At 40.9% G+C, this 26,933-nt stretch overlaps 1 protein-coding gene across 3 annotated transcripts in view; it reads left to right on the top strand.

Annotated features, from left to right (window-relative positions):
• Nucleotides 1-26,933, top strand: part of SULF2 (sulfatase 2) — a 136,795-nt gene that overhangs the window by 13,018 nt on the left and 96,844 nt on the right. For all 3 annotated transcript variants that reach the window (XM_074210194.1, XM_074210195.1, XM_074210193.1), the window contains exon 2: nt 16,488-16,734. In XM_074210194.1, coding sequence (XP_074066295.1) covers nt 16,560-16,734 — 175 coding nt within the window. In that variant the 5' untranslated portion in view covers nt 16,488-16,559. The remainder of the gene's footprint in view (nt 1-16,487; nt 16,735-26,933) is intronic.

The following is a 26,933-nucleotide window of genomic DNA, read 5'->3' as shown; positions in this document are numbered from 1 at the left end:
CATTTTACAGAAAAGGAATTTGAGGCCCAGAAACTAAATGATCTGCCCAATGTAGCACACTCAGATTATAAATTCCCTGAGGGCAGGGACTATCTCTTGCCTTTTTTTTATATAACCAGCACTTAATACAGTGTTTGGAACATAGTAGGTGGTTAAGAAATATTGAATGATTGATTGATTGAGATAATAAATAACCCCTGGTGGGGGGGGGTTCATTGGACAGAGCATTGGACATGGAATCAGAAAGACCCGAATTCAGATGTGGCCTCAGATACTTACTAGTTATATGACCCTAACAAGGGGAATGGGTGCCCCCAGGCAGGAGGTGCCCATTCCCTCTCCCTGGCTTACTCCACTTTGGTCTTACTGCCGTCATGGTCTTAGTTTGCACTTCTTCTTCCAATGAAGCCATTAGTGTATCTGGTGATGCGGTGAATTCCTAATAGTGGAGAGGTTCTCGTCGTGACACTCTACGGAAAATTGGTCACAGCTCCAGGACTACTTCTGACCTATCAGACGGCAGGAGTTTCTTCTACCACTTTACAGTCTATTTCAGGCTGCTAATTAGATTTCACGGCAAACACCGGGTTAGGAATGGACCTGTCATTCTAATTCTCTTGACTCACATTTCTAAATTTAGCCAGTTATTTGGTAAAATTGCTTCAAATGTTCTCACCCAGCTAGCTACCAGTACATGTTTCCCAAATAATTGTGAGCTTCAAGCTGTCTCCAAGGAGTACTAATAAGGAGTTCTTCACCTACTAATAACAGGGATGTAACATGTGGAAATCGTTTATATGTCTGAATGGGAGGGGTAGCAGGGTAGGGGGAGCCTAAGTCAAAAGTAATTACCAAGGTAGAAAAGAAGCTGGTCATCATAATTTCTTTTTTATAATCTTTGTGGAAGGTAATGGTAATTTCTCTAAGTGTAAGTATTCATTCCATGTGGATAAACACACACCTGCACAAGATACCTTCTAGGAAGGAATGAAACCCTGGGACAAAAATATCTATCACTCACCTAGGAGTCGGTAGAATGGTAGAACTGAAAGGGATCTTAGAGCTGAAAATCTATTCCCCCCATTTTATAGATGAGGAAACTGGGGCACAGTACCTAAAAGCTCACATACAGCTAGGAAATCATGGAATGGGGAATAGAACTCCAGACCCTTGACTCTGCCTATGGAACAGAATGTGAGAACTGAAAAGAAACCTTTGGAGAAATCATCAGATCCTACCACTTTTATTTTCTTAGAGTTGTTCAGTTCAGTTGTTTTTCAGTTGTGTCCTAACTCTTTGTGACCCCATTTGGGATTTTCATGGCAAAAATACTGAGGTAATTTGCCATTTCCTTCTCCAGTTCATTTTGCAGATGTGGAAATTGAGACAAACAGAGCTAAGTGAATTGCCCAGGGTCATAAAGCCCATAAAGTCACATTTGAACTCATATCTTCTTAACTCCAGGCCCCATGTTCTATCTACTGTGCCACCTGGCTGCTCCAAACACTTAGAGCATCACTTCTCAAAGTGTGGTCCACAGTCCCCTGGTCAGCTGGTCTAAACTGTTTGTTGAGGTCAAAACTATTCTCACAATATGACTTAAAAACATTTTTAATTTCTATCATCAATAGCTCTTTGGGATTCTCAATAGTTTTTAAGGAAATCAAAACTATTTCTACAATATAGCTAAATCATGTTTAATTTTTAATACATTAAATATCATTAGCCCTTTGGTATCCTTAAAATTTTTTTAAGATCATAAATAAATCTAAAGACAAAAAGTTTAAGAGTCACTAGCATAAAGGATAGTGTTTTACTGGAAATCAGAAAGACCTGAATTCAAATTCTACCTTTGATACTTAAATACCTGTGTGACTTAACACTTAATCTCTTTCATCCTCAGTTTCCTTATCCATAAAATGAGACTAGTAATACAGAATTACAGAATTGTTATTTGGCTCAAATGAGATTTTCTATCTAATGCACTTTGAAAACGTGTAATAAATACAAAAATCTAAGGCATAGTGTACATAATTGATAGAAGGCTGAACTTGAAGGCCAGAAGGTCTGGATTCAAGATCTATCACAAACTAGATCTATGACCATGAGCAAGTCACTAAATCTCTCTATCCAACTAACTCAACATTACAAATGAGTGACCAGTATGCATCACTTTGGGAGTAGAGTGGGGGAATGATTTCCACAGTGTCTATTCCTTATACCAACAAAATCACAGGTTTAGACAGAGGAGTCAGATCATTTTCTTTGTTTTCTTATTCTCAATATAAAATCAGATTCAAATAGAAATGATCTAGAGGCAAGTTGCTGTTCTGTTATTTTTTAAAATGCTCAGACTGTTGCATAGGTATATAAGATACACTGCTTTTTTGTAGTCATTTAAAAGTATTGGTTCATGAGTTTATCCTCTGAAGGCTCACCAAAGCTTCTTCAGGAAAACTCCAGTAATAGACAGATGATGAGGATGGTATATATTTCAACTTTATGCCTGTACAACTTGAATTTCTTCTTTTAGGGTCTTTATGCTTTGAGAGCTCTTCATACCATGTATTTCAGTGATAAGTATTTGGTATTACAATAGCTCTTAAGTAGCTTGTTCTTAAGATTTAATGGGTTAAAATAATATCTAGGTGATGCTGAACAACAATTTTGTCTACAATAATCAACAAATATTTATCAAGAAAGTATTAGGTAGCATAGTAGACATTGAGAACACCAAAAGAAAAGGGAAGCAGCTACTTACCATTCTCAAGAAGTTTAATATCTAATCAGGGAAGACTGTATGTCTATGTGTATAATGTATTTGTGGGTGTGTGCTGTTGTTTGTATGTTTTAGTTGTGTTCAATTTTTCATGACCCCATTTGGAGATTTCTTGGCAAAGATATTGGAATGGTTTGCCATTTTCTTCTTCAGCTCATTTTACAGTTGGAGAAACTGGGGCAAATAGGTTTAAGTGTTTTGTTTTGCCTGGGATCATCCAAATAATAAGTGACTGAGGCTAGATTTGAACTCAGGAGGGAGTCTTCTTGATTCCATGCCTAGCACTCTATCCACTGTGCTACCTAGCTGACAGAGAAGGAGATAGATATATAGGTATGTACAAAAATAGGGCTAAATGTCCCCTATAGATGGCATATATATGTGCCTATATATTTTAAATACACCAAAAATGAGACATATAGGTGGCTAAGGGGATAGCGTGCTGGCCTGGAGTCAGGAAGACTTATTTCCTGAGTTCAGATCCAGCCTCAGATACTTATTTAACTGTGTGACACAGGGTAATTCATTTCACCTTGTGAATGCCTCAGTTTCCTATCCTGTCAAATGATCTGGAGAAGGAAATGTCTATCACTCCGGTATCTGCCAAAAAAAAGACCAAAAAGAGGTCATGAAGAATCAGACATGACTGAAATTGAGTGAATAGCCACAAAATGCAAAACAGTTACAAACTGATTTGGGGGGAAAGCACTAGCAGCTAAGGGTATCAGGAAAGGTTTCTTGTAGAAGGTAGCACTTGCTTTGAGACCTAGAGGAAAGTAGGGTTTCTGAGCAGCAGGATTGGGGAGAGAAAATATGTTCTAGATGTGGGGCAACACAGCCAATATAAAGACATAGAGGCAAGAGATGAATTTTGTGTGTGAAGAACAGAGAAAACACTACTTTGGCTGAATCATAGCATCATTGAAAAGAAGTGCTTTGTATCCAAGGCTAGAAAGATTCCAGTGCAGTTTATATATTGAATTCTCAAGGAAAATGGAGAGAAGAGGTCTATATTTGTAATATGGGGATTGTCTGTTAGTTTATAGACAGGGAGCTTTGGCAGTTATAATTGTTATCATATTCTTATGTTTTGTCATCAGGTTCAATTTATTAATAAATATTTATTAAGCACCTACTTAAATTAAATGACAGGGATACCAAAAAAAAAAAAGCAAAAGACTGTCCCTGCCCTCAAGGAGTTTATAGTCTAATAAGAAAGACAATATACAAACAAATTTATATAAAGCAAGTTTTAAACAAGATAAATAGGAAATAATTAATAGGAGGGTACTAGAGTTGAGGGGTTGGGGAAGGGTTCCTAGAAAAGGTGGCATTTTAGTTGGGATTTAGAGGAAGCCAGGGAGGTTAGTAGGTGAAGCTGATGGAGAGCATTCCAGGCAAGGGAGATAGCCAGAAAAATGCCCAGAACTGAGAGATGCTGTGTCTTGTTCATGGAATAGCCCAGGAGACCAGTGTCCCTGGATCATAGAGTGTACATAAGCAGGTACGCTCAGATGGAAATGGTCCTGGGACAAGTTTCCATCCTGCCTTTACCCCCTTTGTATTCGATGTTCTATGGTCTGTTGCACAGGTGGACAAATAAATTGCTTTTTTTGTAGCTGTGAATAAATGTGTTAGGATGCTTGCTTCTCCTCAGCAGACTCACTGAATGTATCCTCGGTACAACTGTTTCACATTTTCTTGCATATTATGGACTGTCCCAGAAGTCTTCCCACAATTGTTCTCTTTTATAGCTTTGAATTACACCAATATTTTCAGGATACCCATATAATCGGGATCATCAGCATCAGACAGGTCAATAGGGATGCTATGTATCTCATTCTGTCCCCTTCTGAGTCTGTCTACCTTGAAATATTTTTGTTATATTACTATTACTCTTTCTGTTATTTTTCCTGATATTAGTATTGTTGTTGCTGTTTTTGTTCAGGAGAGGTCAGGCCAAATCACACCCCTAGCCAGAGTGTCTGACATCAAGTTGGTGGTCTCCTGATTTCTGTCTTAGTCTTCGGAAATTTCCCTTTTTCCCACCCACTGCCTAGAAAGGAAAGCATTGTGAAGCTCTACAATTAGAAGAGAAGAATGACTCTGTAAATTGATTGCTTTTGGCCACAGAGAGGCTCTGGGGAGTCATGACTTTGTTCCGGGGCTGCAGGAGCTGCTTTTGTCCACAAGTGGGTCGGCCAGCAGAGCGTGACACTGAACGCAAGGAGCAGAGGTGGACATTTCTATTTGTAATTTCACTCTCCCCCACCTTCCTCCCCCAATGCTCATAGGACCTGTCAAATGACTTTATGCCTATGCATTGGACTAGTTAAATGTAATTTTCGAGGTGAAGAGAGCAGACTACATTGCAAACATCTATAAAACTCAGAATCCTCTGGGTGTTTTCTCCTGCAGATAAGCTCATAAGGAGATTAGGTGAAGAGTATTCCTTCCAGGTATAGAATTTTTAAAATAAGCCATTGTAGGTCAGTGTCTCCCAAAGTAGCTATGATAGTTTTCCAAGTGCTAAGATATACTAGGCCAGGGACAAGACCTCTGGCATCCACTAGCCACCTGCCCTAACTATAGGCATTGATATATACCATCTAGGAAGGAACCTACCATTTTCCTGAACTTCCAAGGTCTTTGCCATTCAAATACCCCAAGACATTGAATAAGTCACTATCTAGCAGGAGACAGGGCCAGACCAACATGATAACTCACCATGAGATGACCCAAACCAGTCTGGGTCAAGAGAGGAGGTCACCCTAGCCCAGAGCCCAGGCAAGCCTAGGCACCCCATCCAACACAGGAGACAAGAACAGAGCAGTGCCCAGTGCGAGGTGATCCAGGAATCCTATTTCCATGCAAACAAGAGACAGAACCATACCAATATCCAGGCAGCCACTGTCAGAACCACAGCAGGAGATAAGGCCACAGAATTCTTGCAAAAGATGAAGCCTGTTGTTTGCCATGAAACTCAAGATTGGGCAGTCTACCCATGGCAAGTTACTTGCCCAAGATTGGAAGAGGATGTGATGAACAGGACCATTTTACTATTACCAGTTAAATTAAGATGGAAGTTCACAGTTTCATATACAGACCTTTTTTCTGTCCTTTGTTAAAATTTTTGTCTATATTTATGTTGAAATGTCTATGAGACAGGTGGCACATGTAGAATGCTAGATCTGTGATCAGGAAGACCTAAGTTCAAATCAGACTTCAGTCACTTTTGACCCTAGGCAAATCACTTAACCTCTGTTTGCCTCAGTTCCCTTGACTGTAAAATGTAAATGATAATAGCATCTACCTCTCAGGGTTATTCTTTATTCTTTGAATAATGTTCTCTATAGAATCAAATCTCTTGAGCCAGAAAGGACCTCAGAGGCCAACTAGTCCAACCCCAATGGAGAAACTGAAGTTTAAGGAAATAGTGACTTGCCCAGTATCACACAAGTAGTAAAACTCAAATGTTTTGAACCAACAATTTAAACCTATGTCTTCTAACCTATGCTAGATGATGTTAGATGGCTAGGGAACCATCTCTAATCATCCTAATTTATCTCTTGCCATTGGACCTAGATGACTCCAGAGGAGAGAGTGAAGCTGATGACTTTGCACATCCTTCCCTCATTTAAATCCAGTTCACTTGCAAATCATGTCATCACTTCCTGGTGTCATGGTCCTCTTTGAGAACACAAGACAAGCATATCTTATAGTAATGTAATGAAGCAGCAAGGTGGCACAGTGGATAGAATATTGGACCAGGACTAAAAGGAAGACTCATTTTCCTGAGTTCAAATCTGACCTCAGGAACTTCCCACAACTGTGTGATTCTAGGCAAGTCATTTACTCCTTATTTGTAAAATGAACTAGAGAAGAAAATGGCAAACCACTCCAGTGTCCCTGCCAAGAGAACCCCAAATGGGAGTGACAAAGAGTCAGATGTGATTAAAAACAATTGAACAAAAACCTCTGATTCAATGTTCTTTATCTTTCTATTGTTCCTCATTGAAAAAAGTTTGCAAGCAATAAAGTTTAATGGCAATAATGAGCTATAGAGAATGTGATGCAAGTGTACTCTCTTCTCCTTTAACAAGTGAGGGAATTGACTTGTCCAAGGCCCCACAATCAGAATTCAAACCCTCAAGTCACCTAAGCTCTTTCTGCTATCCCTTCTAGCTCTTGGTTTTCTGTGATTGCCTGGCAGGAGAAGTTTATGTTAGACAAAGATGGAGCTTGGAAGTAGCTAGAGGATGCAGTAGATAGAATATTGAGCTTAAAATCAGAAATACCTTAGTTCCAATTCGACCTCTGATACTTACCAACTTTGTGACCCTGGGCAAATCACTTAACTTCTTTGCCTCAGTTTCCTCATCTGTAAAATGGAATTGATATGGTAGTGGTTGTTCTTTATGCTTGAAGAGGACCAAAATGGCATCACTCTGATGGCATCAGGGTACAGTGTGTCCAGTTGTTACTGATCAGACCAATAGGAGACTGGAAGGCTCTACCCCAAGTCCACATGAACAAAAAATGGGAATAATAATAGCACCTGACTCCCCCTCCCCCTACCAAGATTGTTGAAAGGATCAAATGAGATAACTGGGAAAAAATAGGTGTTATATACATGTTATTATTTTTATTATTATCATCATGAGGTGTTTCTTAACCTTTTAAGCACTCTTTCATATCTGTTTTTTTATACAAGGCCAGGAAAGAAATAAATTTATCTTGGGATCCCCAAACTGCCCTTCTGCTACCTCCCTTCCCATCAAAAAACAGCTTTCAAACCTTTCATTTGCATTGTGATATCAATGACTTATAACCTATGACCCTCCTAGACTCCCCCTTCCCAGGAGACTTTGCATTTTGGCAAAGTTCAAAGCCTTAGCTAGAGGGAGAGATGCTCTGATGTTGAAATGGCAGGTGTCAGCTGATGGATGGTTCTGGAAGAGAGATAAGCAACCCCCCCCCCCGAGATCTCACCAGTGGGGTGTTGTTTGGATCTTAGTCCCTTCCTGTTTAATTGAATAGATATGTGCTGATTACAAAAGTGGAGAAGAGGGTTAGTTACTGTACTCTAAATGCTAGGACTAGCTTGTCTCCTGAACTTTGCCTTTCCCATTTCCCCAGAGCACTCTGGTCATTTCTGGGGAAGGAAGAGACTTTCCAACTCCTCCAGTCCCTATAGAATGGGTGTGAGAGGGGCCAAGCAGGTCAGCAATGTGGTGCAGACCCCCTCAGAGTCCCACCCACTCAAGATTCAGTGGGGCTCAGTGGGTGCACAGATAAAGATGCAAAGACTTCCAAAACCTGGCAGCCAATTTTTCTCAACAAGATTATAGAATTTGTAGCTGGAAGGACCCTAGAGAGAACTAAGCCCCTCTTAGTGAAGGAAACACATGCACCACAGGGGAAGGTGACTTGTCCAAGGTCACACAAAGCCTGGATTCCTGTCCAGATCCTTTAGTGTTGATTCTGCTATTCCAGGCTTCCTGGATCTGTTTTCAATTGCACTTCATTGAATTCTCTGGTGTGGAGTAGAAATATGCTCAGAATCATAGACTTCAGAACTAAAAGATTCCTTAGATCTTCTAAACTAACCTTCTCATTTTTACAAGTCCAGATTGATTAGGGGACTTGACAAATATTATAGAGGCAGTTCCTATTTGAATCATCATGAGAACTCAACCATCCACTGACAAATCCAGGGTTCTTTAACATTTTATTTGTATTTCTGAATAGAGAAATGGAATGTTTGCTCCTGAGCAGGTGGTGAGTCTTTGGCAACATTCTTGGGCAGGGAACTCAGGTTTCTCTGGTCACTGGCAAGCAGCTGCAGAAAACCCAAGTTTGTATTCAGGCCCTAATGAGTACATACATGCATGACTTTGGACTAGTCAGTTTTATTCTCTGGACTTCCATTTCCCTATCTATGAGATGGGGGTGGGGGAGAGTCTAAAGCAAGAATTTTTAACTTGGGGTCATCAGGGTGTCTATGAACTTAGATGGAAAAGAAAAGTGCATCTTTATTTTCACTAACCTGCAAATGAAATTTAGCATCACATTTAGTTATGAATTTTTTTAAAAAATAGTTCTGAGAAGGGGTCAATGGGCATCACTAGAGTGACAGGGGGACCAAGATACCCCAAAAGGTTAAAAACGTCTGGTCTCTCTAAAGTCACTTCCAGCTTGAAATCCCTTGAGTTGGAGTTGATTTAAGGGTTAGCTATCCCAGTAGAGGAGAGGGGCACTCAGAGATAAGCAAGGAAAGCTTGGCTACCAAATGCCAACTAGCATTTTCTTAAAAGTGCCTCAAAAAGCAGAGAATCCTTGAGAAAACCTTCCCAAAAGGGGCTGTGGTCATCTGTGGCTGTCCACTCTGGAGCTCAGAGAGCAGGCGGATCCATTACTTCAGAAGGGACACCTTCTCCCCCTTGCCAAGCTCTGCCTGGCAAGACCTCCCTAAGGCAGAGTAACCCAGTAACCTGGGCCTGGCCCCTGCTAATCTTGCCAGTCTGACCTTTTCCCCACCTATGACTTCATATATTTAAATATATCTCTTCATCTGTAAAATGGGATAATGATTTCCCTCCCCCTCTCCACCTCCCACCTACAGCTCATGAGATCATGGAAGGGCTTTGTAACCATACAATATTTGACAGATGGAAGGTGGCATTTGTGGTTCCCTCTGCTTTCCCTTGGGTATGACTCTTCAGCTGGTTCAACCCATGTGTTGAACCACAGCACCCCCTTTGCCCCCAGGGTCCTATCCTTGACTATTGCCTTTGCAGTCACCCACATCTTTAGCCTGAGCAGTTGCTCACTCCATCTCCCTCTTTAGGACTAGTTTCTCACTTAAAATACCTCTCCTCTCCATCTCTCCCTATTAATATTATATTCATCCTTCAGGTCCCTGACCTATCTAGTCAGGAAAACCTGGGTTCAAATTCTGCCTCAGATACTTACTAGTTAAATGAGCCTGGACAAGTCACTCGGTCTCTCTTCCTCAGTTTCCTTATATGTGCAATGTAAAGATTGGATTTGATGACCTCTAGAGTGTTTTTCAATTCTAAATCTGGCAATTTGCTGAAGCCTAGAGACCCTTCTCAGATTATTTTTAAACGTATAAAATAAAATGCATGAAAGTACAAAGGAAGCCATTTAGATTGAAACTTTATTAGAATGTTAAAAAAAAAGTTGAGTCCACAAACTCCCTCCACTCCCACCCCATCTAATGCTCCCAAGCTGGAAATTATTTTTCCTTCATTGAAACTTATAAAACTTTTTATTTGGGGTGGGGGAGGGGCTGAGGTGGGCCGGGGGAGTCCAGACCTATTATTTCATCATTATAAAGACTTCCAGTGAGGAAACTCCCTTTACCAATACAAATCATTAACTGTTCCTGAAAACATTTTTTTATTTTTGTTATATTTATATGTTCATGTCTTGTTGCCTTCATCATCCAAAGATATGATGCCATGCCATTTGATGCCAACTCACTAGGTGATCAAGCATGATATTTTGCCCTTAGTGGATGCTCCATAGATAGATGTTTGCTGAATGAGTGAGTGAGTTTGACTTGGTGATATGCTATCGGACTGCCTCAGTCGTCCAGCTGGACTGGGAGAAATCACTCCTGAGAGACCTCCCTTTGGGGATGAACATTTGGCTTCTGTGCTGAGTCTGGGTGGGTAGGAGTTAGGAAAAGACTATATGCGTACAGGGCTTCTGTTTTTCTGTTCCTTGCTCCCTGGTTGGGTTTTGTTTTGTTCTTTATTCTCCCAGACTGTGGTCCAGAGCCAGGGAAGTCATGGCCCTGCCAGATAGAAAGAGCCACTGCCTTCAGCAGAGGGAGGATCCGGGAAGCAGAGGCTTGACAGATGTGGATGTGTCATCCTGAGTCTAGACAGGATTCTGGATGGGAGAGGTCTTAGATCACACATCCCCCTTCTTCCTCTGCCTCTCCCTGCTCCCTCCTGCTAGTTCATCCAAGCTGTATCTCTTCCCTGAAACACCCTCCCCCTCTGCCCATTAAAATCCTGGCTGGCCCTTCAAGGCCTTTCTCACCTGGTTCTTGGATCTTGTTCTCATTCTTGCTTTAGCTCACCGGAGGGACCTTACTTTCCCACTCTGGGTCTTCATTACAGCCTATGTAAAATGAAGTGGTAGAGCTGTAATGATCTCTAAAATCTTTTTTCTAACGGTGATATTTTCTGATAACCTGTAATCATAATCAGCCAGAAAGCATCTAAGTGCTTATTATCATTCCCTGTGGCAAGCCCTGCAGCTACCAAAACAACAACAAAGCAGTCCCTGCTCCCAGGTAGCTTACATTCTACCAGAGAAGGTTATTCTAGGTAAGGATGGCTGACCTGCCTTACCCATCCCAGCTTTTTTTGCTCTGGGTAATTCCTTCAAGGAAGTCATGACATGTTGGGTTTGGGATCATGGTTTCTGTGGCCCCTTTGATTGTGCTACTCTGCCTTCCTTAGATCCAATTCACTGGCAAGTCAAGGCATTATTCAGTGATCTCGAGGATGAACAAGATTTCCTTAGACCAGGAATTCTTAACCTTTTTTTGCATCATGGGCTCCCTTTGGCAGTCTGGTGAAGCCTAGAGACTCCTCAGAATGTTTTTAAATACATGAAATAAAATGCACAGGATTACAGAGTTAGACTGAAATGTGGTTATTAGAATGTTTAAAAAAAAAAAAAAAGCAAAGTCCAAAGACCTGAGGTTAAGAATCCCTGCCCTCAAGAACCATAGAAATATTCCTGTGCCCCCTAAGATGCAAAGTACCTAAGACCAAATGCAGCCTCAGAAGTCTATTATCCACAGGACAGCTAGGTGGCACAGTAGATAGAGTAACAGTCCTGGAGTCAGGAGGACTTGAGTTCAAATTCAGCCTCAGAAACTCGTTACTAAGTCTGTGACCTTGGGCAAGTCATTTAATCCCATTGCCTTGAAATAACCAAGAAGAAGAAGGGGAAAGAGGAGAAGAGGAAGAAGAAGAAGGAAGAAGGAAATAGTAGTAGTAGTAGTAGTAGTAGTAGTAGTAGTAGTAGTGGTAGTAGTAGTAGTGGTAGTAGTGGTGGTAGTGGTGGTAGTGGTGGTGGTAGTGGTAGTAGTGGTGGTGGTAGTATTAGTAGTGGTAGTAGTAGTAATGGTAGTGGTGGTAGTAGTAGTGGTAGCAGTGGTAGTGCTAGTAGTAGTAGTAGTAGTATCTAGATTAAGGAAGGGGCATGTATTCATCAGCCTACATCCTCAGAATTGTGTTCAGTTCTGGACACCACTTTTTAAGAGAGGATGTTAACCAAGCCAGGACAGTGAGGGGCTTATGCCTCCCAATAATGTAAGAATCAGTGAAAGGAGGAGAGGAGAAAAAGTGCGGTGAAAAGGAGGGGATGGAGCATTATCTTTAGTTATCTGAAGGATTGTCATTGGAAAGACAAGAGTGTGTGTGTGTATACACATATGTGTATGTATATATATATACACATACATAGACACAAACACACATATAAATTATATATATATATATAATATATATATATATATATAAAAATATATATGGTTCCAATGGGGAATAAGCATTTATATTTGCCCACTATGTGCTACTATAAAACTTTATAAATATCTCATTTGATCCTTATAAGAGAACACCAAAGTTGATGCTATTATTCTCATCCTCATTTTTCAGTTGAAGAAACTGAGGCAAACAGGTTGAGTGACTTGCCTGGTGTTCCATAGCTAGTAAGTATCTGAAGCAGTGTTTGAACTCAGGTCTCCCTGACACCAGGCTAGGCATTCAATCTGCTGCCTAGAGCCCCAACTGGAGCAATAAAAGGAAGACTGGGCAAAGTGATGGTAGCGAGAAGCTACTGGAGTATGGATTTCAACTCAATAATAGGAAGAGCTTTGTGAGATAGTGAGCTGCTGTCATCAGAGATGTTTAAGCACGTGTGAGATAACCACTTTCCAAGGCTTCTACAGAAGGGATTCTTGTACTGGGTGTGAAGTTGTTCTACACTACCTGAAATCCTTGAATGTGTCTTTCCAGTGCTGAGGTTCTGTGACTTTCCCTGCTTCCTGTTCAGTGTAGCAACCAACTCCTCCTATTTCAGCAACAAATTTAATCAATATTTATTGAGTGTTTATAGTGAGGCAATGTGGTGCAATGCAGAGAGCACAGGAGTTGGAGTCAGAGGATTCAGTTCAAATCCTGTCCCTGTCATTTACTCTTGTGTGATCTTGGGCAGGTCACTTCCCCATCCTCTTAGATCCTCAATTTCCTCATCTGTAAAATGGAGGGAAAGGGGGCCTAGCAGGTAGACTAGAATATCTGTAAAATTATTCACTCCTGTGAGTGTAGAGCACACACTATTCTGGATACAAATATAGGGTTCCAATCTCATAGGGAAATTTGTTGGGTACACAGACAACTATAAATTTCAAAAATGTACTTGATAGCAAGTATTGGCTGCAAATAGTGTCACATGAAGCTGGGGCCAGAGGATCAAGGTGGGGAGGGGGACAGCCAGAGCCAAAGCTGCCTTCCTGGGAGGAAGGTTCCTCCTTTATCTCATCTTCCCCTTATTTTCCTTTTCCATACTAGTCTGCATTTTCCAAAATTAATCTCTCCATTTTTAATTTTAAGGAATTTATTAGTAAGTGTTTTGGGTTCTTTCTGTACTCTGCTTCCTAAAAGAAAAAAAAAATTACAGTATAAACAGGGCTGGAAATCAAAAGGTCAGGGTTCTAGTCTTGCTGAGAGGCCTAAGGCAAATTACTTCCCCTTCTTGTCCTCAATTCATCTATAAAATTCAGAGGGTTAGACCAACTGAGCTCTGAGGGTCCTTCCAGAACCTTCTGTGTTATAATTTTGCCTTCTGAGATGTCCCCACCATCCCAGCCAGGTCTACATTCTTTGTTCTAAGGTCATTCCAACCTCTGACATTGTGTTTTAAGGGCTCTTTATGCTCTGCCATTCCATGTTCCCTCTAAGGACCTTTCCCCCTCTGACATTCCCTTGTTCTAAGGGTCCCTCTCTCCTAACAGTTGAGGAATCAATCATGAATTTCTGCATAAAAATGTCAAAAACCTATTTAGAAGGATGGGCTCTGTAAATATTAACTCATGTCCATTTTGACATTTCTCCAGGTTAAATACAGATGCAGGAGCTAATTTTTATGTAAATATCGGGAATTAGCTGTTTCCAAAGGTCTTTACTGGGATAGGAAGCCTTGGGCTTGAAAGAAGATGCCAGTGCTCAGAGAGGAGACTGATTGTGTGGTTCTGAAATTGGCTCATGGGAACAAAGCTGTGCTATTTGCTTTTTGGATGGAATATCAAGTTGGTTTTGCTGAATGGGGTTCAGTGTAGGCCCTTTTAGTTCAGCCACTTTGAATCTCACAAAAAGTAGGCAGCTTCCCTTGTGTCCTTTTTTAAATTGATTTCCACCACATTATTACAGCGCACTGGCCCTAGGCCAGGGAAAGTCATCACTTGGGAAATTCATCAAAAATTGACTCATTGATCACTTGATCTGACATGATAATTAGCACTTGTTAATCTTTATCTCACTGCTTCTGGTTCTTCTGGCGAAAGTTAGGGGAAGGAAATCCCATTGATTCTGAAGAATCCCAACGGAAATTTTTATCACTTCCCTGGAGGACCATCTCTCTCCATCAGGATCAGTCAGGTGACAGGCTTATACTTTGAGTACAACTCAGCCCTTCTCTGCATCAGCCACCAGCCACTGAGGCTGGAAAATTCAGTCTCCAGGGTCTGTCCCAGCCCAGAATCTTGGTGTCTTGGGGACCAAAAGGGACCTTAGAAAGAATCTATTGCAAATTACTCTTTCCACAAAGGAGGGATCAGAGAAACAGAGTGAGGAGGGGCTTGCCAAAAGCAATGCCGGCCAAATGTGGACAGTAGGTCATTCCAGCTGATTTGCATTGCTTAAGGTTTACAGGGATCTGATAAGCTAAGAAAAAGTTTGTCCTCAAATGCCAAAGGGGTCTGTTTCTCATCCTAATTGTCAAGTTCATTTCAGGAAGGATGTTGTCATCTCATGGACCTGTCCTATGCTATAATTCTTTGCTAATAATAAAATCACTTATGTAGAGCACCTTCCCTCTGGAGAACATGAAGCAATTGCACATCTCTGCTCTCTTGTCCTCACTGGGGCCTATGAATGATAGGCAGGGATAGGTATTTCACAGATGGACAGTAGAGAGGTTGTCACTTGCCCAAGGTCACACAGTAAACCAGTTGTAAAACCTTGACTCCTTGACCCTTGGGGGAGGAAGGGGGGAGGGTTGTGCTTTATTTCCTTTAGATAAAAGATAGAACCATACATTTACTCCTGGGAAGATACTTGAAAGTTCATTTTGATAAGAAGCAGAATATCACATGAAAGAACAAGCAGGCTCTGTTAGCATGAAGAAATTCTCCAGATATAATCCCTTTGCATGATCCTATTCTTGCTGCTACAGCTTTGGACCTGAATTTGGAGGTAGGACAGCCAAGTGGTTGGACAACATGGCTATAATCATGTTAGAGGCTTATGTAGTACTTGTGTTTTTTAACAAATATTGATATTTTGGTTTTTATATTCCTTCATTTCCCAATGTGTGCCTTTCTTGATATACATTTCTTTTTTATTTTTTTTATTTTTTTTTTTAGGTTTTTGCAAGGCAGTGAGGTTAAGTGGCTTGCCCAAGACCACACAGTTAGGTAATTATTAAGTGTCCTGAGGCTGGATTTGAACTCAGGTACTCCTGACTTCAGGGCCAGTGCTCTATCCACTGCGTCACCTGATATCCATTTCTTTTAATAAAAGAAATGAAGCAAAGTTATCTTTTTTAAGCTTAACAACAAACACATAGAATACAACATATGCAGTCTTCCACCCCCATTTTCTTTTGCCTTTACAAAGAAGGGAGAGAAGAGGTTGTTCACTATTTTCAGCATCCTCAAAGCACACACACACACACACGCGCGCGCGCGCACATATATATATATATTTGAATAGCATTTTCTTTTTATTTTTAATTTAATAGTATTTTATTTTTTCCAATTATATGCAAAGACAATTTTCAGCATTCAGTTTTTTAAAGATTTTGAGTTTCAAATTTTTCTCCCTTGTTCCTTTGCCTTCTCCCTCCCTAAGACATCGAGCAATGTGATATGTTAGATATACTAAAGCAAACTCTTTACAACAAACCTATGAAATAGGTATTGCCTGTGTTATATTATCCCCTGCAAAAACCAAGGCTCCCAGAGGTTGGGGCTTACCAGGGTTGCCCAATTAGAAAATGTCAAAGTCTTGATTTGAACAATTTCTCTGGCTTCAACTCCAGTGTTCTTTCCATCACAGCCATGCCAAGACCTTGATTTGTTCTTTCCTCTGTTTTTTGAAGAGTATGTCTCAAGAGTCTAGTTGTCTAGAGACAAGTAGCTTCTCAGGTTGGAAAGTTAGGGCATCGTCAGACCCTCCAGATGATTGCCGGACTCCGGAAGGGAGGGGTCCCAGGAGGCCATATGCGTTGTCTTAGGAAACATTATATTTTGTTCCTGCCTTTTGTGGACTTGAGACTCGAGTTGGCTGTGGCTTACTTATCCTTTTCAAAGAATTTCTCAGTCTGTATGAAAAGATTTACTGAAAATTATTTTTTGGTCTATCTTTACCCACAGATCTGAAATAAGAGAAGATAAAGAAAGCAACTTCAATCTTCTGGGCTTTACAGGATCCAAATCGGTGAAATAATGGCCCCCTATACCCTTCTCCTCGGTTTATTCACTGTGACTGTACTCTCCCTTCTGGACAGCAGCTCAGCCTTCCTGTCAAGCCAGCGCCTCAAAGGGAGATTCCAGAGGGACCGGAGAAACATCCGTCCAAATATCATCCTTGTCCTGACAGATGACCAGGATGTAGAACTTGGTAAGAGACCCCAGACGTGAGAGTGAGTCTGCTAAGGAAAAAAATTGCAAATCATCTTTGATATGGTTTTGAGGCCAAAGCTGCACAGCACTCCCAGGTGAAGTTGGAAAGAATGATCTGGTTCCAAAGCAACTTGACAGGGGTTTGTCTTACAAATAGATCTGGATGGTTTTTGGAAACTTTATTGCACTGTAGTAATTCTGACTGTAATAACAGCATCTCTCCCAGTTTGTTGTGAGGAACAGTTGAGACGATATTTATTCGTGAGGTTATGTGACATGCCCAAGGTCACTCAACTTAAAAGCATCAGGTGTCTGAAACCAGGTCCTCCTAATTCCAGGGCCAGTGCAATTTTCACTGTGCCACTGGGCTGTCCCATGAGATGATATTTGTAAAGCACTTGTCTGAAAACACATGTCTAAAAGGTAGATTTTCCAGTTGTTCTCCCTCTTCCCAACCCGCCCCCCCCCAGCCCTCTCCTGATGAAACTGTTCTTTAGTCCTCAGGGATTGAGGGGCTCCAGACTGGAAGGGGGAGGTGTTGACACTGGCAAGCATTGGCCCCTGTGACTGACTAGCTTCACATCCTTTGCTTGCTTTTTGCCTCCCCTCGGAGACAGTGTTATGCCAGCTCACTTGAGATCAACCAGGTAAGACTTGGAAACTGACTGGTAGTTATCAATCAACCTATTGAAGACCCCCCTGCTTGAGAGGGTGCCTCTGCAGAAAGGATGACAGACAATCCAAATGAAAATCCACTTGATCACACTTCTTTAGAGCAGATTTCCTTAGTTATGGAATGAAATAGAATTAAGCATGTATTAAGTACATACTATAAGCTATGTACTGTGCTAAGGGCTTTTATAAATACTATTGCATTTGGTCCTCACAACTACCCTAGGACTGTTAATTATCTCCACTTTACAGATGAAAAAACTGAGGCAGGCAGACATCAAAAGATCTGCCTAGAGTCATATGACTAGAACATGTCTGAAGCTGGATTTGAACTTGGGTCTTTCAGTCTCCAGGCCCAGCATTCTTATCCACTGTGCCATCTGGCTGTTGTTGGCTAAAAACCCACTTCTTTCTATATCCCTTATCCAGTAGAAAAAAACAGACATTGATATTTTAGCTGCTGAGAAAAGGTGATTTCTATGAAACTAGCTCACTTTGTGTAACAACTTGTCTTAATGATCATAAGAATAGATTTTCCCAGAAGTTATATGAAGAAAGAGAACTTACCAAAAGGAAGCAGGCAACTCCCAGAGGATGTTATTGATAATCTTGTTGTATAAGAGGCAGATCTGCCAGCCAGTTGTGTTTAAGATTACTTATATTCTATAATTATGAGGAGTATTTGTGGTGGAGGAAGTTTCATATTTCTGAGCAAAATTTTGACAAGAACACTTCCAAATTACTCTTAGTCCCCAGAAACATTGCCCGTTTTTATGTATTTAATAAATGCAATGTGAGTCCCATAGAATGGCAACCAGGGCCAAACTCCCTTTGGAGTGTATTGATTTGGGAGTTGAGGGGGTGATATGATCAGACCTGAGTTTTAGGAATATTATTTTTACAGCTGAGTGGGGAGAGACCTGAGGCAGAGAGACCTATCAGGAGCCTATTACTATAGTCCAGACATGAGGAAATGAGGGCCAGCACCACGGTGTTCAGGAATCATACCTGGGAGATACAGGTTTGAAAACTGACTAGCTGTGTGACCATGAATAAGCCACTTCAACCTGTTGAAGACCCCCGGCCCTGGCTTGAGAGGGTGCCTCTGCGGAAAGGGTGACAGACAATCCAAATGAATGGGTCTCCATTATAATAATAAATAATGGGTCTCCATTTCCTCATCTGTAAAATGGCAACAAAGAATACTTCTGCCACTCATCTTCACAAGGTTGTTTGGAGCATATGGTTTTTGGAAACTTTATTGCACTGTCGTAATTCTGACTGCAATAACAGCATCTCTCTCCCAGTTTGTTGCTAGGAACAATTGAGATGATATTTATTGGTGAGGTTATGTGACTTGCCCAAGGTCACTCAACTTAAAAGCATCTGGTGTCTGAAACCAGGTCCTCCTAATTCCAGGGCCGGTGCAACTTTCACTGTGCCACTGGGCTGTCCCATGAGATGATATTTGTAAAGCACTTAGCACATTTAAGCATACAGTAGGTGCTTAATAAATACTTGTGTTTGATTTTAGCAGATTACTGCCAGGATCAAATATAAAATCCCTTGTTTGGCTTTTTAAAAGTCCTTCCTAACCTGCATTCCCTTGCCTCCTTACCTTCTGTCCACATAATCTGTGATTCTTTAACACCTATCATCTTAGACACACCGTCTCCTAATGCTGTGTGTTTTTTCCCAGCTGCCCCCATTCCTCAGCTCCTCCTCCCAAATTCCCTGGCTTCCTTTTCATCCCAGCTAAAATTTCATCTTCTCTGAGAAGCCTTTTGCAATCCCTCATAAGGCTACAGCTTCCTTCTAACATTATCTTTCATTTGCCCTCCACCTATTTTGGTGGCATGCTGTCGCTCCCCATTAGACTGTAAGCTGCTTGAGGACAAGGTCCTTTGCCTTTCTTTACAGACAGGGCCCTATGTAGTCAGCTGTTATGACTGTGGCCCGATTGAAGTGGGATATCAACTTGAAGCCCATCACCTGGGAGAGCAAATCAGGCTTGAGCCAGTCAGCCCCTGGGTGGTTTTGCCGGCAGCCGTTGTCCAGTATCAGCTGGCTCTGCTTGTAAAAGGAAGGGAGTTGTGGGCGTGCTTTGGACAAAGGAGTCAGAGAAAAACCACAGTAGGTTTTTGATCCAGCAAAGGTTCTCTTCCTCTTGTAAGTTCTCAGTATCCCAGGCTTCAGATCAGTGGCCTAAAGTGTTTCTTCTTAACAGATAAGCCAAAGCTTTGTAGCAGTTGAGCTGACTTTGAAGATGGGTTGAGTTCCTTCTAGGAGGTGGGGAAATGACAATGCTTTTGAAACCACAAGACAGACTCAGTTCAATAATGCATGTCCCAAAAAGCTGAACCCATTAGCTCACAGTCTGGTGCAACTTGCAGTCCAGAGGGTGGTCCTAAAAAATTTATCGTCTGCTATTTTCTGCTCCTCTGTGATGCGGCTGTACTACTCTTCTGGGTTAGAGCCTTCTTTTCTAAGATAATCCAAGGCCTCTTTCCAATTTCAAGCACAGTGAACAGCTGTCCACACCAATTAAGGTCTGGCTAGAGCAGTGGTACCTGATAAAGCTAAGATTAGAGATCCATCCTGTTCCCTTAATTGACGTGGGTGATTTTTTTTTTTGCACAGTGTTTTTTATTCTTTTGCTTCAAGTGGTGGACAGGCCCCCAGGTAGCTAATTGAGATTGTCACAGGGGTTAATTCTGAGCATGTCAGAATCACTCAGCTATCTGCTTGTTGATCAGTAAGCTGCATGGGGCTAGATTTCCAGAAAGGTTAGGAAAAGTCCATGTTTGAATAATCCATGGAGACTTTTTCTATTTCAGACAATTCTCTATTTTAGAGATTAAGGAAGAAAGACAACACTGGAGCCATCACTGGGAGGGGCTTTGTAAAGGTGTAGGCATTGTCACAGACTTAATTTCCAGGAATAATAACAATAGCAACAATAGCTAACTATATTTAGTGACTTAAAATTTACCAGGCATTTAACTCGAGATATCTATGATTTGATTCTCACAATAACCTTGTAATGTTGGTATTATTAATATTCCCAAATCATAGATGAAGAAACTGAGACTGAGAGAAGCTCAGCCTAGAATCACAGAGCTAGCAAGTATATGAAGAATTCATACTCAGGTCTTCTCGACTCCATATCCAATGCTTTATCCACTACACCATGGGCATGGGCGTCCAACCTTTTAGCTCTTCAGAATTGCACCACCCAACAAAATCTTGTCAAGAACTGCATATAGAATGTAATATTTATTTCTGATTATTATGCAAAAACATTACCAATGAGTATAATAATAAAATGCAATAATACCTCATGAATGGACTTTTTCTGCAAGTTGGACACCCCTGCACCATGCCATACAGCCTCAGAGAAACCAGATGTTACTGGTTTAATTGGTGCCGAGAACAATGTTGGGAAACAAGTGGGAGGTGGAGGAACAGTGTCCCCTCCAGAGACTCAAGCTTCTGAATTATGGTACTGCTGTTAGTGCCCTAAGCCTGGGGAGAAGGCTGTACTTTTGAGAGGTGTTCCAACTCTCAATTTGATTCAGCAAACAATTATTGAGCACCCACTATGAGCATGCAGAGCTAATTAAAAGGCATCTGTGTCCTTAGAGAACCTAAGAGTAGGAGAGAGATGGGCTCTGTCCTACCCAATGTTCTGTGAGAATTCATCCAAAGAAGAGATCAGTCAAATCAATTAGAAATTTCTATTTTACAAGAATTACTTGCTTTGGGGAAAATTTTGTATATTCTTACCTGTTAAGTGCATTATCTATTTACAAAAATATTTGATTGATTGGTCTAGTTTTGAGAATGTTAAGAGGTGATTAGAAGGTGCAACTAGGTGGTGGAGTAGATAAAGCACTGGCCCTGGAGTCAGAAGGACCTGAGTTCAATTCCAGCCTCAGACACTTAATAATTACCCAGCTATATGACCTTGGGCCAGTCTTTTAACCCCATTGCCTTGCAAAAAAAAAAAAGATGTGAGTCTAGGCCCAATGACTCTCTCAGGTTACCAGGGTACAGATTTGCCCCTCCTTAGAGCAAGTCACTACCCTTTCTGGATTCAGTTTCCTCATCTGTAAAATTGAGGTCTAGATTATCTCTAATATTCTGTCACTGACAGCCTTGTTTAAGTCACTGCCAACTAAGATTCATTAAAAAGAATGCTGAAGTATCTCTGAAATACAGGTAACAGAAAACTTATATATAAATAGGTCCTTTACCTCCATGTATTATTGTTCAATTGTGTCTGGTTCTTCATGACCCCTTGGCAAAGGTACTGGAGTGGTTTGCCATTTCTTTCTCTAGCTCATTTACAGATGAGGAAGCAAGTGGTGTTGTGACTTGCCCAGGGTCACCCAGCTAGTGTCTGAGGTCAGATTCTCCCTAACTTTATACCCAGTCCTCTATCCTTTGAGACACCCAGCTGCTGCCTCCTTCCCTAGGATGTTGCATAAAATAAGGTATATCTATATTGTTAAGTGCTTCATTCCAACTATAGAAATGCAGTCATAGTTCTGAATTCAGTTTAAATCAGCAAGCATTTATTAATCTTCTGTGGTGCTGTGGTAGGGAGGAAGAGGTACAAATACAAAACAAAGCAATCTGTGTCTTCACGGAATTTGTCATCTCCTAAGAATTAATCCAATGATAATCACTTATTAAGGGCTTACTGTATGATGGAGATAATAAGGAAAAACTGAATCTACCCCTGCCCTCAAGGAGCTTACATTTGAACACAGCAAATACCTTGTATATTTTGAGTGTGTACAGAATAGACACTAAATGCAGACAAGGTAGTTTTGAGAGGGTCTGCACCTGCTGCTGGGACAAGGTGGGGATGTCATCAAAGATTTTGTGAAGGAGACTCTTAAGCTGAAGAGATTCCAAGAAGTGGAAATGACAGGGGAGAGTATTCCAAGCATGGAGGAGAGCAGGTGTAAAGGCCAGAGATGGGAGATGAAGCACATGGGCAGGATGCCAAGAAGGCCAGTATGACAAAGATGCAGAGTGTATAGGAAGGCAAATAAAAATCTAAGAACTCTGAGACTAGGTTATAGAGCCTGCAATGCTTCTGGAAGTCTAGCAAAGGAGAAACAGAATCCTCACACCTGGGCTTGGGGACAGTCAATGTGGCAGCCAAGTGGAGGATGGATTGGAGAAAGGAGGTAGGAAGACCAAATAGGAGGTTTTTGCAATAGTACAAAGGAGAGAGATGATGAGGCTTTACTGAAGGTGGTGCCCATGGGAGTAAAGAGAGAACATATTCAAGAAACACCTGGTGAATTATACTCATAATCTATACAGGCACATATACATGCACATTTGTATACATAAACACATGGAGTCAGCTAGTGGTAGAGTGAATAGAGTGCTGGGCCTGGAGTCAGAAAGTCTCATCTTCATGAGTTCAAATCTGGGCTCAGGTACTCAAAAGCTGGGTAATCCTGAGCAAATCACTTAATTCTGTTGGTCTTAGTTTCTTCATCTGTAAGATGAACTGGGCAAACCATTCAGTATCTTTACCAAATAAAATCCCAAATGGGGATCACGAAGAGTCAGGCATGACTGAAAAATAGCCAAACAACAAAATATGTGTATGTGTATATATAGATCTGTGTATGTATGTGCCTATATACATATGTGTATATGTGTATTTGTAATCATATGTGTAAATGTGTGCATGTAGTAGATGTATATAAAATATAATTTTATTTCAATATAGGTTTTCTTGGAAATCTTCTGTATTTCATTTTAAGCATTTAGAAACATCATTCTCAGAAGGGATCCATAGGCTTCAGCAGATTGCCCTTGGGACAATGAAACTGACTTGAGCAAGGAAGGATCTGGTCAGATATGTATTTAAGATTATCACGGGGCGGCTAGGTGGCGCAGCACCAGTCCTGGAGTCAGAGGACCTGAGTTCAAATGTGACCTCAAACACTTAATAATTACCTAGCTGTGTGGCCTTGGGCAAGCCACTTAACCCCATTTGCCTTGCAAAAACCTTAAAAAAGAAAAAGACTATCAAGGTAGCCACAGTTTGGAGCATGGATTCCAGAAGGGGGATTTTTTTCATAACAAGGAGACCAATAATTATGTTTGCAGTGATCCTGGTGAGAGATGGCAATTCTCTGAGCTCAGGTGTGTGGAAAGAAAAAATGAAGGAAAAAAAATGAAGAGAAAGAGTTTCAAACAACCTTAACTGTCAAAAATTTCATTGCCATTGGGTAGAAATAGAATTGGTTAGTCATATACCTTAAAGCAAGTGAGTCCCTTGTGGCAAGTCTGCCTTGGACACTAGGAAGATCCTCTGTTCAGCCCTACAGAAATCAAAGTTCATCTCAGTTTATGTGGTACCCTTCCCTGTTCCAAGCAGATCAGAATACAGGGCTTCTTAGTATACTCAGTACTTCCCAGATTAGTCCATAGTGATTTTTTTTTGTTAACCAGTCATCAATACTTTAGTCCTTAATTCTTAAAATCCACAAACTTAGAAAACAAACAGAACCCTTCCACTTATGTCCTACCCCTTTATATCTAATTTCAGTCTTCTTTCCAGCAAATTTGATGCCACTTTATAGTAATGGAAAGGATAACAAAAGTCATCTCATCTAAACCCTACACAGATGTACATTTCTCCAAGGAGCAATATCTCCTCAGAGCTTCTATTTAAGCAACTCCAAGAGACAGAGATCTCACTACCTCTCATTGTTAAGACATTTTCCCTCAAATTAAAGAGAGAGTTCACCTTCACAAAGGTACAGAGAAAATGAGACTTCTAATCAGTGAGTGGGACCTTGGCTGAGATCATAGGTTTAGTTGATTCAGTGTAACAGACTCTTCCTAAGTACCTGTTGAGTGCAGGTTCCCATGGTATCTCCTAGAGGAGATCTAGAGATAAACAATATGTGATCCCAGCTTTTAAGGCAGCTATCAGGGAGAGAGATGACATGATACTAATAAATATAATACAAAATAGAGCAACTAACAAGCATTAACTACTATGCTAAATGCTGAGAAGTATCCCCTAATCTCAAAGAGTTTATGTTCTATCAGAGTAGACATATACTTTTACATGTACATATTATATTCAGGACAAATACAAAATTAGGGAGATGGGGAACTGGTAGTTTAGAGGGATAGGAAAACCTTCATGTAGAAGTTAGTTCTTAAGGGATGAGGCAGAGGGTGTGTGTGTGCGTGTGTGTGTGTATGTTTCAGGTATTGGGGGGGACAACCAATGTAAAGATGTGGAGATGGGAGAAGGGGTGTTGTGTTTAAGGGGCAAAGAGAAAGCCAGTCTGGAGGAATCATACAATTTGAGAAAGAGAATAAAGTAGGATGAGGCAAAAATGATAGTTTGAAGCCAATTTGTGAAGGCCTTTAAAAATAAGAGTAGAATTTGAGTTGCAAAGTGCTGCGTAAGATAGAAGGAAGGAATTATCCTTACCGACTGGGAGGATGAGAAAGGCCTCCTAGAGTAGCAGGATAACTTTGATCTGGCCTTGAGGGCGGGTAGGATTTCAACAGACTGAGAGAGCAGGGAGGACCTTCCGGGATATGGAGGTGAGACAACACAATCTGCATCTTTCTCCCACTTTCATCATTGACTTCCTCTCTTTGTGGTCAAACTATAAAAGGTTGATTTGTGGAAAGGAGGTATAGGGGCTTTCCATCTGAGATCAACTTCTCCCTTCCCCATCTGCTAGCAAAGGGAAGCCACACCCTGTCTTATGGACTGGATTTCCAAGGGAGTGACTCTGAATCCCATGTCCTGTGAATCTTGGGGCCAGATGGCTTAAAGCCTGGCTTGATAATGCCCAGGTCCTAAACACCACGGAGGAAATGTGGGCAGCCAGTTCAACTCTTTCTTGTTACCACCTCCTGGCACCCACACTGACCCACAGAGGAAAAAAAGAACAAGAAGGGAAAAAATATATCTGGGTGTTGTCATGCCAGAGCTGAGGAAAAGCTAATTGTGACCTACCCTGGAGATTAGCTTTCAAAACACATTCTTCTAAATTTTCAGTCTGGCAATAATCAAAATCATTCCAGTTCTTGATGCCAGCTCACCATGGGGAAAACTTTGGGGGTAGGAGGGAGGAGGGGAACAGAGAACAGAACTGTAGGCTGGGCTTGGCCTCAGAAGATTGCTCTTCCCCTTATAGGCACTAATGAAGAAAAGGACCTTTGCTCATCTAGGATATTTTCCTTACTCCTAGATCAGAGCATCTCCCCTCCATCCATTCCAATTAATCTAAGATGTGGACCTGTCACTTTTATTTGGCTATAACTGTGGGGGGGGGGGTGGGGATTTTGAGGAACTGCTGAGAAAGTCAGTCCAATTACAGTTTCCTCCTCTGTTGGAATAGTAGGAAAATGACTTACCATAAAACTGCTGACCTTGATTTGTATACCCTACTTCTGACTTTGGACAAATCACTTCCCCTCTATCAGCCTCAACTTTTCCAATATTTAAAATGGAAATAATGGTGACTTGTACTACCTGCTTCACAGAAGGGCAATGGTTCTGTAAATCTTAAAGGACTGTAGCAGTAGAAGTAGCTCTGTGGGGTAGTTGCTTTCCCTTTGACCATAGTACCAAAGGTGAGCCAGTTGACTTTAAGAAAGTAACTATAAGTTACTATATAGTTGCTTATAGTAACTATAAGTTACTCTGAGTTCTATAGCATTTTACTATTTATAAATCAAGCACTTTTCAGATTCCATACTACCATGCATCTATTCATGATAACTCCCTGGGGTAGAAAACATGAATTATTATCCTTATTTTAGAGATGGAGGTAAGTTCTGGCATGGAGACAAGAGGACTGTGGTCTTTCTCTTTTTTAATAATCTATTTTATTGATATCTTTTTTCTTTCGATCAAAGTCATTCCCCAATAACTATCCCTAATCACTATTCTCTTATAATAAAGAAAAGCTAAGCAAAAATATCCCCTACAAAAAAACCTGTCTGACAAGTTATACCATATTCTTTCCCAGTCGTCCCCAACCTCTTTGCCTGGAGGAAGGAGGTCTGTTTTCATTTTCTTTTCATCAAGGATTTTTCCACCATTCAGCATCCTCCCATGGACGTCTTCTCTTGGTTACAATTATTTAGCTCTTTACTTGTTCATTCAAATTTTCTTGTGGTTCTCTAATCTCATATTTGTCCATTCTTACTGCAAAATGACTTTCCATTCCATTTCTATACCATTGTTTCTTCCAACTGTTCTCCATTTTGTTTCCCATTGCTATCACAGTGAGTAGTAGTGTTGTGGATATTTTAATATGAGACCTTTGTTTTTGACTTTGACTTCCTTGTATGTGTGATATCTTTTGCAACTGCATATTATCTATTACATTCTATACCTTTCTTCCTTAACTCCTCCTCACATTTAATAGATATTTGTTAAAACTGAAGTAGAGAGTGGAATATGTTGGCACTCACCTATGATCACATTAGGTGAGCTATCCAGACCATGGA

The sequence above is a fragment of the Macrotis lagotis genome, chromosome 1, assembly GCF_037893015.1.
Source record: "Macrotis lagotis isolate mMagLag1 chromosome 1, bilby.v1.9.chrom.fasta, whole genome shotgun sequence".
Taxonomy (NCBI): Eukaryota; Metazoa; Chordata; class Mammalia; order Peramelemorphia; family Peramelidae; genus Macrotis; species Macrotis lagotis.
The sequence above is the reverse complement of the archived record's forward strand: the minus strand, read 5'-3'. Positions and strand labels throughout refer to the sequence as shown.